This window comes from Leishmania martiniquensis, chromosome 29 (genome assembly GCF_017916325.1).
Source record: "Leishmania martiniquensis isolate LSCM1 chromosome 29, whole genome shotgun sequence".
Lineage (NCBI taxonomy): Eukaryota > Euglenozoa > Kinetoplastea > Trypanosomatida > Trypanosomatidae > Leishmania > Leishmania martiniquensis.
Window position 1 is genome coordinate 923,012 of NC_090164.1, and position 16,083 is coordinate 939,094.

General features: G+C 58.8%; 4 protein-coding genes across 4 annotated transcripts; all 4 read right to left on the bottom strand.

Moving 5' to 3' along the window:
• Positions 1 to 693: 693 nt before the first annotated feature.
• LSCM1_04503 (uncharacterized protein) lies at positions 694 to 2,445 on the bottom strand (the record flags this gene model as incomplete). The annotated part of the gene is made up of 1 exon (XM_067322007.1): positions 694 to 2,445. One exon carries the CDS (start codon positions 2,443 to 2,445, stop codon positions 694 to 696), a length of 1,752 nt encoding a protein of 583 aa, XP_067177102.1.
• A 5,977-nt stretch (positions 2,446 to 8,422) lies between these two features.
• On the bottom strand, positions 8,423 to 9,760 carry LSCM1_04504 (uncharacterized protein; the record flags this gene model as incomplete). Its single annotated transcript, XM_067322008.1, has 1 exon — positions 8,423 to 9,760. One exon carries the CDS (start codon positions 9,758 to 9,760, stop codon positions 8,423 to 8,425), a length of 1,338 nt encoding a protein of 445 aa, XP_067177103.1.
• An 888-nt stretch (positions 9,761 to 10,648) lies between these two features.
• LSCM1_04505 (uncharacterized protein) lies at positions 10,649 to 12,448 on the bottom strand (the record flags this gene model as incomplete). The annotated part of the gene is made up of 1 exon (XM_067322009.1): positions 10,649 to 12,448. The coding sequence occupies one exon, from the start codon at positions 12,446 to 12,448 to the stop codon at positions 10,649 to 10,651; it is 1,800 nt and encodes a 599-aa protein (XP_067177104.1).
• Positions 12,449 to 13,344: 896 nt separating this feature from the next.
• LSCM1_04506 (uncharacterized protein) lies at positions 13,345 to 14,961 on the bottom strand (the record flags this gene model as incomplete). The annotated part of the gene is made up of 1 exon (XM_067322010.1): positions 13,345 to 14,961. One exon carries the CDS (start codon positions 14,959 to 14,961, stop codon positions 13,345 to 13,347), a length of 1,617 nt encoding a protein of 538 aa, XP_067177105.1.
• Positions 14,962 to 16,083: the final 1,122 nt, after the last annotated feature.

Sequence of the window (16,083 nt, forward strand, 5' to 3'; positions counted from 1 at the left end):
CGCGAAGGGGAGGGCATGCAGTCCAGGAGGAGAAAGCGCGGCGCTGGAATTGGCGGCAGAGGTGACGCTGCGATAAAGACATCGCACATGGCCATAGCATGTCCTCGCTGCCTGGCGACCCCGCAGCTCATCAACGCGCCTTTTCCATTAGCGCACGCGCACGCTTCCTCTTTCAGATGCTCTCCAATGTCTGGTGTCTGAACCGCTGTCTACCGCCTACCCGCCTTCAACCTTTGCCCTCTTTTCTCTCCCGCCCAAATTGCTCACGCTGATTTGTTGGTCCTCTCCCTTTTGCCGCTCGCTTTTTTTTACTCCCTCGGTGCCTGTGCGTCGGCCAGAGGTTCTTGAGTTCGTCTGATCGCGTTGCCGCTGGCGAGCCTCTTGATGCGCCGCTGTACATGCTTCCCCACCGCTTCGCCTCGCTTCGATTTGCTCACTCTTTCGGCAGGCATTTCCTTCGCCCCTCCCCCCTCCTCCTCTTCAGTCCCCTTTCCGCATCGTGTGCTCGTTTCCTTTCCCCGAGGCTGCTGCCGAGCACTTCCCGTGCACCTGGCGGCGGTGGTGCAGAGCCGAAGGGTTCGTGCTGGATCACATGATATCAGTGATCGAGTGTCTGAGGGGGTGGGAAAGACGAGAAGAAGGGGGAGTAAAGACGAAGCCGCGCGCCCATGAAGCAGCGCCACCCGGGGATTCTCAATCGGCGCCGTACACCTCCGCATACGCGGCCGTGAAGAAACGGTGATTCATCGCCTCCAGAATGGTGAGGCGGCGCTCCGGATCGAGGACCAGCAGCCGGGCGACCAAATCGACCCCTGCATCGCCGAGCTGCTCAAGGGCGTGGCGGTCGCGCAGAAACGCGCGCAGATGACGGCTGAGGCGCTCCACCTGCATCTGCAAGAGTTCCTCCGCGGTCATGTTCTCAGCGTCTGACTCCTGATACCGGTTCAGCACCTCCACGTACCGCTCGCAGTAATGATAGTCGCGCATTCGAGGAAACGTGGATGGGGAGGGACGGCAGCCTCGTGTGAAGATGTGCTTCAGCTCGTCTGCCTCATCCTTGCCCTTGAAGAGGACGCTGCCCGAGGCCATTTCTACTAGAATGCACCCCAGCGACCAGGCATCCGCAGAGTAGGCGTAGTTGGTGTTGCCGAGCAGCACATCCGGGCTGCGGTACCAAAGTGTCACCGCCTCGTGCACGTACTTCTTGTATGGGATTCCCTCAAGCCGGGAGAGACCAAAGTCGCCCACCTTCAACGTGTACAGCTCCCCCGCCGGCGCGCCCTCGATATCGCGTGGCTCACTGCCATTGGTGCTGCCAGCCGCAGAGGACGATGAGAGCGTCATCGCGTCCGTACGTTTGGCGAGCATCAAGTTCTGCGGCTTAAGGTCTCGATGAGCGATGTTGTGCGAATGCAGAAAGCCGAGAGCCAAAATCAGCTCTACTGCCCAGCGCCGGAACACTCGCGTCGGCATTATATCACCGAACTTTCCCGAAAGGGTTCGCACGGAGACCTTCAAGTCTCGTAGAAAGTGCCACAGATCGCCGCCCTCGCAGTAGTCCATTGCCACGTACGCCAGCTTCTCGTGTGGGCGCATGATTGTGTCCCGCATCCCAATCAGATGCTGTCGGCCGCGGCTGATGCGCCGCCTTTGCTGGACCGAAAGTGCGTCGGCGACGCCGCTGCGCAGCGTTGCAGACGGGGTTAAAGGCACGTCATCGCAGTCCTCCTCAGCAGTAGCGCTCGAAAGGTACCGACTGTGGCCTATGAAGGACGAAAAAGCACTCTCCTGTCCGTGTATAGAGGACGGCGCCGTCGCGTTCGGCCGGAAAGCGGCACGGCCACAGCGAAACGCGTCCCGCTCCACCCGATCCCGGCTGGCAGTCCCAGCGCTGACCTCGTCCAGCACCATGATTTCGCGCAGTGTGGCGGCCTGCAGTCCGTCCTCCACACTGGCGTTGTCCATGCGCTTCAGCACCATGCGACCTGCCCGACCCCCGAGGTTTCGCGGCCCGCTGCGCCCTTTCGAGCCCAGCCCAGCCACGACCTCGCCTGTAGAAGGAGGTAAGAGGGATGCTGACGGAGGCTGCTGCTGGGGAGGCTGGGGCTGAGGTTGGTGAGGTGTTGCGTCTGCGAGGTACACCCGACCGTACGCGCCTCGGCCAATCTCTTCCCGAAGAGTGTACGTCCACGACGCACCTTCGATTCTGGTGAGCCCGCGCTGTTGCGTCACTGGCAGAGGCGGCGACCCGGGCGTTGTCCCCGCCGCTCGGCTAGGAGAGGCTGCAGCGGCGCCGTCTGTGTCATTCTCAGGTGGAGAGGGCCACTGATGGATGCGCGCCGTCGCTGATGGTGCGCCTGCGTCGGCGGCGCCATCTTTGGCCATCTCACCTTTGTTGCTCTCCGGCTGCATACTATCTTCCTGATTCCGGTGCATCCGTGCCATAGGCCTCACTCAGCGAGGAGGCTCAACGGCTACCCCAGAGAGAGAGCGACAGGCGGCACTTCTCGACCCTTTTTCGTTGTATACCGAGAGCCTCGTCGACGGAATTGCGGCAAATCGGCCTCGGCAACAACGCGGAGAGTTGGCGCACACCCGTGAAGGGGAGGGGGAAGGGGACCGAAGCCGAAGCTGAAAATAAAACAGCAAAGAAAAAAGGGGAAGGGGCGAAGAGGAGCGCCCACACACAACGACAAACGGCGGAAGGAAAGAAGAATCGAGAAGATATCGCCCAATAAGACCACGTTAGGAGGGCGCACGTCGTTTGAGTAGGCAGAAATAATCGAGAGAGGAGGGAGGGAGGAAGGGGCGTGGTGGTGGCTGATGGCACGTTATGTACGCAGGCAGGGACGTGAGGGCGTCGAACGCCGCGTAGAGGTTGAAACGGAAAGATGGGCAAGCGGGGAAAAGGGGGCGGGGGAGGCGCAAGTCGAGAAGAGATGCGTAAGCGATGAGAATCACACAGAAAAATCAAGCAACAAAGGCACTTAGGAGAAGCGAAGATGACAGGAGCGCACACGGAAGAGAACGGAATGGTGCTAAAGGAACGGGAAGAGAGGAGTAGGTGGCTGTGTGCGAAGGGAAAGGGGGAAGGGAGGGCGGGGGGAAGGAGCACAGGCCGTCCTTCACGTTCTCTTTCGCTTTGCGAAAAGAAAAACCGTTTCCCGTTTGGATTGCGCTCTCCTCGGGCACCACTGCTTCGTGAATTTTTTCCTTTTTTTGCTTAGTATAATGCCTTCGCTGTTATCACTGTTAAACAGGTGCGCAGGGGAAAGAGGAGAGGAATGGGGCCCCGGACTGGGAACGAAAGCGGCAAGAGACAGAGGGAAGACGGGCAATTATATGTTATATATATATATGCGCGTGTGTGTAGTAATTTTTTTTGGGTATGAGTGATAGAGAGCACGTGACGTAAAACACACACACACGCACACCCACAGAGGAAGGGTAATGTCGAGAGGGAAAAAAGGAGGGGAGGGGAGGGGAACAAAGAGAAGGGAAGCGAAGGGCGCCAAAGAAGCTCGTCGGGAACCCGAAGCCAATGGGACGTGAGACGGCGGAGAAGAAGAGAGGAGGGCGATGTGGAGGAAGAGTGATCGTGCCTAATATGAGCGATGCGTGTGAATGCGGGTGCGTAGGTGTGTGTAAGCTTTTTGGGAAAGGAAGTCACCCTTGTCGTTGCAATTTATGTGTGCTTCTCGGAGCTTGTTTGCCGCTTTATGTCGGCGCTTCGAATGCTGCCGGGATAGCTTTGGCTGATTGTAAGGAAACGGATGTATAACTATGAAGATATATATGTATGCTGGTGCCTGTCTCTCTCTCCGAGCCGTACCAGACTTGCACGCCGGCGGGCCAGTGAGGGACAGGTGCAAAGACTCGTGCGAGGGCGGAGACGGTAGCGGGAGAAGAAGCCGAAAGGAGGAGGGCAGAGATGAACGGGAAAAAAAAGCGGTCGTAAAATGGAAAAGATCAGCGGTGCCGAACACAAAGAGAGGGAGACCACCGTGTGTGTATGTATGTGTGTGTCTGTGTGTGTGTGTAAATAAATGTCTTTACAAAGAGCAGGAGGGAGTCTCGAAGAAAGGTAAGAGGGAAGCGTTTGAAGCAGCGCAAGGAAACAAAGTAAGCGGACCCCCACTGTCAGCAGCGACCAGGTGTAACATAAAAAGAGACGCACACACAAACTAGCCAACGAGAATAAAGCACACGAAGAAGAGGAGGAGGGCGTCAGCAGCAAGGGTAATAATTAATGCGGCCTAGAAAGACGCTACTGTACATACACACCCGGGCATGAACAAGGCACACTTGCATACACGGCAAAAAAGAGAGCGAAGAAAACAGGTAAAGGGTGGTAAAAGGGTGAAGAAAAATGCACCGAAAACGAGAGGAGGTGTGCACAAAACCAACACCAGAGCCTGGCGAGAAGAAGCTCGGCAGGCCTCGAATAAATAAAAAAAGGGAAAGGGATCCGTAGAGGGAAAAGAGAGCAATGCAGCAAAAAAAAAGAGAGCTGGTGAAATTCACACACGCGCACGCACAGAGATGTGTGAAAGGACGAAAGAGAGAGAGAGACAGCGGCGCAACTCGAGGGAAGTGAAATCGAACTTCCGATCACGTGAAGATCGGCAAGACGGCGCGTGTGTGGACAGACGGAGAGGGAAGGCAGGACTTGGAAAGACAGAGCGGAAAGAGAAGGGGAAAGAGCGAATCAACAGTCACAGCACCGAAAACGATGTTAAGTGGAAAGATAAGGAGGAGGAGAGCGCGCAGCAGTCGTCCCGCAATTCGAAACACACACAAACTAAAAAAAAAGTTTGTCAGAGAGGGCGACAGCAACCAAAGACTCGGATCAAGATACAGAGGGTGGGCGCGGCGACGGTTGATAAGCGACACCGCCACTCGCGCGCACACGCGCACTCATACACGCAGAGACGGAGAGAAACGCAGAGGCGGGAATGGAAGAGTAAGAGGAGCGCGGAGCAATGAAAGGCAGGGGAAGGGGGGGCGAGACGCGCCGCGGTCCTGGAGGGGGAGAGGGTGCTCGTCTACGAGAGGCGAAACCAAACCGAAAGGGGTGAAGCTCACTGGCTGAAGCAGCCACAGCAGCGATGCAGAGCTCACAAGCCACTGCTCCAGAAGAAGGAAGAGACACTCGCGTGATAAAGCCGTACGTTCAAGCAAAGAACTGCTTCCCCCGTGGGGATGAACGAGCTCTCCACACACACACTCACCCGCACAGGCGCACAAAAGCACCACCGAAAAACGTAAGCTATCGGAGAGAGAGAGACAGGGGGAGAGCGGAGGCGTCGTCCCTCGCCGCCAGTGCCGTGGCTTCTCTTCGCCGTTGGTGTACAACTGTTTACGGCGGGCGTGCCAGCGAGGGGTACACAGAGCGCACAAAAGTGAAGAGGTAATTCGAAAACGCGAGCGAACCCAATCATGCACACGAGCCCAGTCAGGTAGAGAGAGAAGGCGTCAGGCACTTCTTCGATGAGAACCGTGGGCGAATGCAGGTGCGTGTGTGCGCAAAGATTCACAGCGTCTCTCGCCCTTCTCTATACTCAGCGAAGAAAATGGCCGCGAAGAAGCGAAGTGAGCGGAGATGAAGGAGAGGCGAAGGAGCACCCGGTGACTTGAGGAGATGCTGAACGGTCCTCGAGAAGCGCTTCGCACGCTCTCACGGTTAGACGATAAACGTATCTGTATCGGTCTCTGCGTCAATAACCTCAGCCCTCTGCCTCTCGCACTCAGCCCTTCGGTCGCTCCCTCACACTTTTATCTGCGGACTCGCTAACAGTCAGAGGAAGAGAGAGAGAGACTGCGACACACAGAGAGTCGAAGGTGAACAACGAAAGCGGCAAAACACTGTGAAGAAACAGAAGGAGGCGTACGCTGCTCTCTCTTGGTGCCGCCTCTTCTCACTCCTGCACACTATCAATCCTCGCCACCGCCGAGAGGGGGCAGAAAGGGGTTGCTGACAGTAAGAGGCGGAGTAGAAAGGGAACAGGAGGGTCTGTAGAAGAAAGGAGGGGGGAGGGGGGAAGGGGAGCACTAGAGACTGTCTGTGTAGACGTGAACGGCCCCGCCGTACACACACATACACCGGGAGAGGGGGTGGGGGAGAAGGGTTGGGGGAACGCAGAGAGAGAGAGACGAGCGGGAAGAGCACCTATGCACAGCAGATGGCTGAAAAGGAGTGGTTTATTTTGTTCGTCTCGCCTCTCCTGCGAAGGGCGGGCGCGCACTCACACCAACAGCAGCGAACGTACGCGGTGGGCGGTTGCTTGGGTGCCAACGCAACACGATGAAGGGTGGCAGGTGAGAGGGGAAGGGCGCAGTCATCGCGGGCGCCCAAGCAGTGAGTAATGAGGAGGAGGAAGAGGGTATATGCGATTGACGCGGAGGAGAGAGCGCGCGCGCGCGAAAAAGCGATGGGGGCAAAGGGAAAGACGAAGTTGAGTATACGTGTAATGCTGTGCGTGCGTGTCGATGTGAGCTGACGAAGCGGGCAGAACTTTGCGCGCGTGTCCAGCGCCTGACGTGCAAGCACGAGAGGCATGATGCACGCAGGGAAGCGAGGGCAAAGTCTATTTCCCCTCTGTCTCTATCTCGTTCTTGGCGTCCGTGCATGCGCGTGTCTGCATGCCTTTCTCTTCACACCAGCTCGATGCAGTGGTGGCGTGCGAGAGGGTGTGAGCGAGACAAAGCTCCACTCCCCCTCCAATATGCGTCTCTGCAGACTTTTCCTCGATTTTGATTTGGTCGCAGCTATCGCCCTTTCGCATGGTCCGCCTACTGAGTTGATGCGGCACCGACGGCGTACACGCACACACACACCCACACACACACACGCACACACACGAGCCCCCAGGAGATGCGCCCGTCTTTTGAGAGGATGACGGCACGTGTGCAGCCCATCGGAAACCCATTGCATTTTGTCAGCCGGTCTTGCATAACGTCGCCTGCAGATATGCACCGGCGTACCCAAGCGTTTCGACGAAGTGGGAGGAGTGGAAGAGAGGGGGACATGCAGCGGTGGCGCAAAGGTCACAGATGGGCTGCTGCTTTGCCGCAGCCACACTCCACCCGCCCACGCTGTCGTGTGCCCCACCCCCCACTCACTTCCTCTGCCTCTCTATGTACGACGTCGTTTGGAACTCAACAGCGTTCGAGAAGCAAAGCACAGCAACGCGCGCACGCAGAGAAAAAAAAGAGTCGCACAGGCGTAAAAAGCGGTCGAGCGGCCACGCTGTAGTCGGAAGAGAGCAACAGTGAAAGCAAACACGAAAAAGAGAAAAAGGCAGTGAGGCGCTAATGAGGGGTGAAGGGTGGGGAGGGGGGAGGGGGGCTTTCATCGCCCCCCTCCCCAACACACACACACGCACATCGCCTTTCCCATGAAGAAGGCCCTCCAGGAAAAAAAAAGCACAGAAAGGGAGGAGGCCGAAACAAGACGGAGGAGGCACGTCTCCACCACCGTACATTCTCTCGCCGCGCGCCACCCCTTCGGCACCCGGTACTCCTTCGTCACCAGCATAAAAAAAAACTAGATACTTGTAGAACGCGTATCGAAACTCCGTCGAAGCGGGAACACGAGGGCAGAAAGGGCGCCGGGGGTGAAGCCGCCGCGAGACTCGGAAGACGGCGCCATCCCCAACTTGCCCATACGGCTCCTCTGCTCCCAGGTTTACCGCGGCTCCCCTTGATCTCGTTGTTTCTGCTTTCCATGCTCGAGGCTTCGTACCTGACACGCGCACGACAAATATCACACCTGAATAAAAACGCACGCTGGAAGGCGAATCGTCAAACAGAAAGAAGAAGGCGATGAGGAGACAGGATGGGCCGCACGTGGGGCACTGACCGGGAGATGGGCGCGCATGCGCCCCACTGCAGGTCCGCCTCCGTGGCGAGAAGAGCACCCAGCCCCCGCGCACTGTGGTCTACACATTGGCGCACGCACTTAACTCCTCCAACGCACAGCTACACCCTCTTCGACACATATAAGATGAGAGGAGAGAAGTGGCTCTCAACACGAGAGGGCAGAGGGGAGGAGGGGATGGGCGGGGGCAAAGGGAAGAGTGTAAGAGGGCGTCACACGGCAGCATAGAGAAGCTGCGTGAGCGGTTGAGGGCGGGGCGCGGCAGGATGAACGCCATGAGAGTGTGCCTAACACGCGCCACTACGCCGCTCTGCTCAACCCCAAACAACCTCGCGCTCACAATAGCGGTGCGTCGGTCGCTGTTGATGCGGCATGGATTCCATAGGGGTGACAGAATGGAGCCAGACACTTGCACAGCAGCGCAAACGCCGTCAAAGGGGGCTGCGGCTTGCATCGCCCCTTCGTTTTTTTTCGCCTTGACAACCGAGCGCAGCCGCGGCCACCCTCACACCACAGCGCAGAGAAGGATAGCAGCAGCAGTGCCTACGCGTGCACCTCCTCACCCGTGCGCTTGATAGCCTCGAAGCTGTAGGGCTCTCCGAAGATCCTCTGGTAGAGGTCGAGGATGTCTGAGGCGGCGCTCTCAAAGTGTGTGGCGGCATCGTAGCTCTTGCTGATGAAGCAGCGACTGGTGCTTCCGTCTTCGAGCGGCTCGTACAGTTCAGATACGGAGATGAACGTCTCCAGCGTCGGGCCGATCAGCTTGAGGCCGGCCTCCAGATCTGCTTTAGGGTTCGACGGATGCTCGACCACCGTTCCGATGATCGCGATGAACATGCCCTCTGGGCAAACCTTGTCCTCTTCGCAGAGCTGCAGCACGTACACGTCGTTCTTGCGGCCCACCTCTGATTGCGGTATAATGATCTGGCACGCGTTCGCGGCCACCTTCAGGCCAGGAATAGGGTGGTTCATGATGGCAATGCAGCGCACCACCTTACCGCATGACTTCACACGATCCGGAAAGTAGGAAGGGTCGCCTAGCACAAGCTTCGCGAACGCCTTCTTGCCGTCACTCTCAATAGACTCGAAGACACCGTTTGCGTCGAAGTTTACTTTATCCACCGGTGTCTGCAGCATGTAGGTGCCGCCGTACACGGCCGATAGGCGCGAGAAGGCCTGCGGAAGCTCGCCGCTACCGTAGAGTGGGTATACGTACGGGGAGCGACTGTACATCATGAACGATTCCTCGTACAGCTTGCACCTCATCACTGTTTCGATAGCTGGCCGGTGCAGATAGTCGTCGTTGTTCTGCAACGCCATGGCGTGCCCGACGAAGGTGATGGTGTCGGCGCCAAGATCAAATTCTTTGAATAGCTGCTGCATGGTCATGCTGTAAAGGTTGTAGCCCTTGTAGGTGCGGCTGTCCGTCACCTTGTAGCTGGACACATACTGGAGGAAGTTGCGCAGGCGGCGCTTCTCGAAGAAGCCCATCAATGTCGATGACAGCGCCTCCATCTCCGTCGCTGGCACCTTGGCGATTTTGCCGTCCTTCATCACAAAGGAGCAGTCAAGCAGCATGAACTCCATGTTGTACCGATCCACGACGGTGGCGCGCAGGATCTTGACCAGCTCACCAGCGCACATGAGCACCTTCGGGATCAGGTCAATATTGTACAAGTGGCTGCGGCCCAACGAAGCCGGTGGCGCGCCCTTCTCGAACTTTTGGTAAAGCTGCTCCAAGTTGAGCGAGGCGCTCTCACCGCCGTAGTACGCGTTGCGGTCCACGTGCAGTACTTTGTAACCGCCAACAGAGAGCAGGCCGGACAGCACACACTCGACCAGCCCTGTCCCGCAGACGATCGCATCGTACTTCTCCTCCATGGCGGCGGGTGGTTTGCCAGTTGGTATATATATATATATATGTTTATAAATTGCTTCGGTGTTACGGCCCCTGGAAGAGGAACGGCGCGACCGGGAGATGCGATATGGTGAGTGACGTCGGATGTCTTTCGCTTTGTTTCGCTATCCGTTGTGCAGAAGTTGGGGGAGGAGAGGGAAGATAGGGGGCAGCGATGTGCGAGAGCAACGGGAGGGGGGAGGACGTGGCTGTGTGCGCGAATGAGAAGATGTGCACTTGCGTGGACTTGTGTGGCAGGACAGAGGAAAGGCTGCAGTCGAGCGACATGAAGGGCAACAGGGTGACAGCGAGAGGAGAAAGAGGTGAAAGAGGCCCGTAGACGAGGTGGAGAGGTGGCAAGAATAGCATAAGCGAGCAAGAAACGAGCACTGCAGATGTGCATGCACACGCCCAGACATACACGCGAGGGGAGAAGGCATCTTCAGCTCGCTTCGAGCCGTCCGCAACAGGGGCGTAGGGGCCCCGAATCCGTCACGCTGCCCCGCAAACTGTGCGTTGTATGTGCGTGAGGTGGGGTGGGGAGGGGCCGGAAGAAGAGAGGGGGATGGAGAGGAAGGGGGGTGGGGCAGAACCCATCCTGTGGCGAGTAGCAGGCCTACGAACGGAGGGAAGAGGGCCCGCGGCCACGGGAGAACGTACTTACGTGCGCGAGCGTAGAGAGACAGACAGACAGACATCCGGCTGTGAGAGCCGTAAAGTGCACACGGGAAAGGCTCACGAGAGAGCGACCCTGCGGAGTCGCCACCGCTGACAGGGGTAACCCTCTCTCTTTCTCATAATCATGTTCGCCATAGCGCATGGAGTGGTTCGTCAGGGTCTGTTGGCGAAGCGAGCGCGCCAGCCGGGTGCCCTCATGCCGCTTCCGCGCCGCTGGGCACAAAGGCAGTGGCGGTGCCATCTTCGTTCTCCGCCAGGCGCCGCGGACGCGAAAAGTCCGGCACCAAAACGGTGCGCGATACGGCAGATGGGGCGAAGGAGGGGTTACGCTCGAGCGCCGCGCGATGGCTGCGGCCCATGACATGCTCTGCCATGCGATGCCACCCAATCACGCAGTCGCAGCAGTAGCAGTAGTTCAAGACGGGCGGAAGGCGCAGACGACGGGCAGCCTCGTCCCCCAGCATTTGAGCGGCAAGGCGTTCCTGCCGGCGGGCGGCATCCTTACGACGCGCATCGTCGCGCCGGTTGCGGAATTCATCAAGAGCCTCGCCGCTCGTTGTGAAATGCGCGTCAGCGTATTTAAGAATGCACTGCGCGTCCACGAACTTCTTCATGGCATCCGAGAGCGTCCATGATGCGCATGCCGCCTCAGCGGTGTAGCCCATGGCCCGCACGCACTGCTCTACTGCCATGCTGGTTGCCTCCAACGTGCTGACACAGGTCTCACGGGTGCGCTTGCGCAGGGCCTGAAAGAGGGACTCGTAGTCGTCGGCGATCTCGAGATAAACCCGAGGAATCGATCGGGTGATGTGGCGGTTTAACGAGAGCGCCTGACTCCACGTGCTGTCGAGAAGGATGAGGTGTAGCTTACGTCGCCCATGTGACGCGCTGTCTGCGGCGGTGAGCGATGACGCGGGCTTGACCGCCGCGCCCTCGAAGCTGCGCTCCGTTGTCGCAGCACGTGTGCGCGGCACCGTAGCAGTCGCGTGGGCATGAGCATCATCACCACCATCGCTGCCGACATTTTCTCCGGGAGTGTGGGCCTCACCTCTCTTCCGCCCCTTAGCGCATCCGTTGCCCAGTTGGGAGCGGCAGAGGTACGCTGAGCAGATGTAGTCGTGGATGCTGACAGACCCCGAAGACGGGTAAAGGGAGACATGATAGACGCTCTGCGGACCTTCGGAGGAGCACACTGCTGGACGATGCTCCACTGGCGACAGGTGTTGCAGGTAAGCGTCGTCCTCGACGAGTCCCCAGACGCGCAAGGGTGCACCTAGGAGGTAGGCAGCTATGTGGCCCGAGTTGGTGCTGCGCATCAGCTCTTCGCTGTGCAGCAGCATGGTGACCTCCACATGCTCGTCCAGCACGTCCGCCGGCAAAGCGGTGCGGTACGTGTCGAGCTCGGCGCACATGCAAACGCTTCGAGGAAACCAGCACCACAAGCAAATATCACGCTGATGAGCGCGCCAAAGCTGAACAGATAGCCGGCGTCGTACCGTCACGGCATGGCGATCCTCTGGCTTGGTGCTCGCGAGAAAAGCCTTCCACTCCAACGAGTCCTCCACACTGAGGTAGATCGTGGGCAGTTGTGCCGGACAGTTGGTGGAGATCGCGGCTGGATCACTGCTGAGAGTGAAGTTGTCACCAGCAGACTCCGCTGCTCCAGAGGTGGTCACGGCGTCCTGCATACCACGTACTACCTCACTGGTTGGCTTGCGCCTGTTGATGCGAATGTTGCGGCACTGCACACTCTCCTGGTGACGAGCCAGCGCCTCCTTCACCTCGTTCCAATGCTCGGAAATGCGAGCCGCCTCCTCCCTGGTGCGCGGTGGCATCGCGGCGCGCGGCGCACCATAATGCTGCAGCCCCACGCACTCCAGCAAGCGCAGCATAGAACGCTTGTACGGGTTCCGAGCGGCCCTGCATGAGGAGATAAGCGGCTCACCGAGTTGATCCGCGGCAGCGGACGTGGAGGACGAAGCTTCAGCGGCCATGCGTCGTTAGCGCAGCGCGTTGCTCGCCCGAGATAGCCGTATACTGTGCACTGCAGAGAGCCGTGACAGGAACGCTGCAGTCTTAGGCTTGAACAGGGTACTTGAGGCCGTTGTGTGTCGAGAGAGAGCCGTGCGTGGCAGTACCTTTTCAACTGTGCGCGTCCCCGTGGCTCGTCACAGAGAGAGGGGAGCAGAGGAAGGAGGAAGACCGACGGCGGACGAAGAAGCTTCCACATTTGCCTTGCCGCAAGAGAGCGGAAAGCGTGGGCAGACCCACAGACAGGGCGGAAGTTGTGAGACCGATGAGCACACCGGGTCACAGCGCACAGTCACGACAAAGTGAGCCGCATAGCGCGGGGTTCGTCACAGCGTCTGCGTACGCCGGGTTTACCAGTCTCGCCGCTGCTAGAGCCGACGCTTTGGAATGCAGTCACCAAGAAAATGGTGCGTCACCAGCAACGCCCGATAGACATATGAATGCCCGTATGCACATGAAGACGCTTGAGTCAGACCTCTGCTCCACGACTCGATCCGCTCGGCAGGTGCCGATGTTGCTCCCAACTCATCTCCTCACCTATACTCCCACCTTCTTTTCTTCTTTGGAGGATACGCGCATCGTTGCGCTGTGGAGGGCCTTGGTGACAATCTGGCGTATAGAAGCGCCAACACACACATAAACAGAACACACAATGACTCGAGAATCTAGTGAGCCCCCAATTTAAGGAAGCGCGAAAACGAATTTGTGAAGCGAATAAGAACAAATGAGTCGAGTGGCGGCAGCCTCGCGCCACACACACATAAATAAAAGCGCAGAGAGAGAGGCGCACAAGCGTGCGTGGCGTGCGCATCAAGGCACCATCTCTCGCTCTCGCTATTTCCCCCCTCCTTTCCCCTCTTCATTCCACGAGATCTGTGATCCCCTTTCCGTGGCATGCAGGACACAGGCCTCTTCTCGTGCGGCGACAGCGTTTGAGGCGCGTGGCAAGCGAAGCTTCCCACTCGTGCCCGCACCCGGCGCACAGCCACCACACCTTCGTCTTCGTGTCTGTCGGCGACACTTGCTCCATACTCAAGTCACCGTTCTTTAGCGGATGCCACTCCTGCAGCACGAAGCTCTCCTCCGATGCCAGCTCATCAGCCGATCGAGAATGCAGCAACGCGCAAGACGGGCAACGGACCTTGTCCATGACCCGGTCCTTCACGCGAGCGGCGTAGCTCTCGCGGCACATTGGGCAGTTCCAAAAGACACTCTGCTTGCTGTCCGAGGCGATCTCCTCGGGCCTCAGGAAGGGGTTGTTGCGACTGCCATCCCACAGCTGCAGCAGATCGGGCCGCACCTTCGCCAAAGTCAGCGTCCGGTTCGCAGCGCATCGAGGGCACTCGTTCTTGAGAATGCACCGCACAAACACACCGCTACGCCACACGTGGTCGCACTTGGCGCAGCGCCACGCCGCCACCACCGCTGAGTCCGTCATTACTTCGCTCGCAGGGGTTGCATTGGCACCGTCGCCGACAGCAGCGTACTCAGCCGCCAATTCTGGGAACGCGTGGGCCAAGTAGCGGCTGGCCATCTCCTCATCAATGGTCGCCGAGTCTACCGCACGCTGATCGCTCGCGACAGAAGATGGCGTGCCGGTTCCGTCGGCGTCGCCGGCGCCCGTTTCCGCGTCTGACTTCTTGAACCCACCATGTCGCGACCACCGAGTCACCGCGGCGCCACACTCTTCATCCTCTTCAAGAGCACCGTCTAAGCGCGTCTCCGCGTCACTGCCTCTGCATTGTCTGCTGTTGCCCCTCTCGAGCTCATCAAGGTCATAAGAATCGTCCTCTGCGGTAGCGCAGATGGGGTCCTCGGTGGGAGGCTCTGCAAGCTCGCCACCACCGCCGCCGACATCCTCGTCGATGGCATCCGTTTCCTCCGCGCCACCGCGCTCCGCAGTTTCGGCAAGTTGCCGAGTGCTGCCGCGGCCGCGTCTTGCGGGGGCACGCGAGTGCTTCTGTCTTGACGAAGGGAATGCGCACAGCCTCTCGTCGTCTACCGCCTTTTCTTCGGTCACCCACTCCGCTGCCCCATCTGGTGAACGACTACCTCGATCAAAAAGCCCCAAGGGCTCCGCGAGGCGCTCATCCGCTTCCAAAGAGTTGGGTAACAATGAGGATGACCTCTGCATGGCAGAGACGGGGGTCGCCTGCGCTCGCGATCTTGACGATGCTGTCATCCTCCCACCAGCAGCGCCCTTCTCCGCCTTCGCCTCGGCTCCTCTTTTGGCGCCTCGGGCCTTGCTGGCGCGACCCGCCGCACTCCCAGAGCGACGCGCTTGCGACAGCGCAACGACACCACCGTCCCTGAGGACGGTCTGCGGCCTGCGCGTCGTCAAGCTGGGGCAGCACCTCCACTGAAGCAATGCGGCTGAAGAGTGGAGAGCGGCGCGTGCCATAAAAGAGGCGGGTTGGTGATGGTGCTCGATGCAGCGACGTGCAACTCTTCGTGCGGCACAGGAAGGGCGCCACATGGCTTACGAGGGCGCGCCTCGCTCACTCGATGTTCCCTCTTTGTGCTGTACACTTTTTTGTCGCTGTGCGACAGGTATTACGCATCTCTGAAGAGACCTTTTAAAAGAGGGAGAGTGAAGGGGCAACGGACCGCTCACCGCTGGCGTGGCCGTCTCCTGAATGCGCCAAGTGCGAAACAACCGCAGAAAGTGAGATGAGCGTGTGACCACTGTAGAGAGGCACCACTCGCGTCATGGACGCCTCTTTCTTCTCTTTCGCTGTCTGCTGCGCAGTACGCATGCACGCGATAGGGGTGTAAGTGCCGTGCGGGTCATTACGTCGTGAGGAGAAGGAGTCGGGGAACAAAATACAACGGCATTCCCAGCGGTGGTGTGGGGCAGATCGCCAAGTTCGGTAGTGAAGCGGACGCACGACACGAGTCAGAGGAGAGAGGTGAAGGCACAAGGTGGAGACGCTCGAGAGCACATGGCCCACCACTTGCAATGCATGCGGGATCGACTCACAGAAGCTGCGCATTTCGCCTGCTCCTTCTCTCGCCTCCCACCCTCACTTCTCCATGGCCCCGCCAGCGAATGCACCGCCATCAGCCGCGGTTGCAGACTGGGCCCTAAAGCAAAGCGAGTTGAGAGGGGTGCCGTTCGAAAAAAAAAAGGGAGCGGGCGCAGGTCAACGTCGAAGATGCCGTTCGGAAAGGAAAGAGCAGCAACGAGCAGAAAAAAAAGAGTACAAGAGGGCCTTCGCCACTGTCCTGCCCACCGTCACCCGCCATGCCAACAACAAAAATGCAGCAGAGAGGCAAACAAAAAACGAAACAGAGTGACCAGAGACTGCACGGCACCGCCGCAGTGGACGCGGAGATGAGTGGACAGGTCACGGTCGAAAATGGGCCAGTCAACAAGCAGATGCGCGAGCAGGGTGACGTGTGATTGAGGGACGGAGGCCACGTTATCGACATAAGGGAAGCAGAGAGAGAGAACAAGACGCGTCACGCAGCGCCCACACGGCAGGAAGCAGTAACGCACAGCTCAACATGTCGCCTTCACCCACGATACACTCAGATACACCTCGCAGGACCTACGGTACACATCCGTGGACTCAGGACACCCAAAACGTTAAGCGAA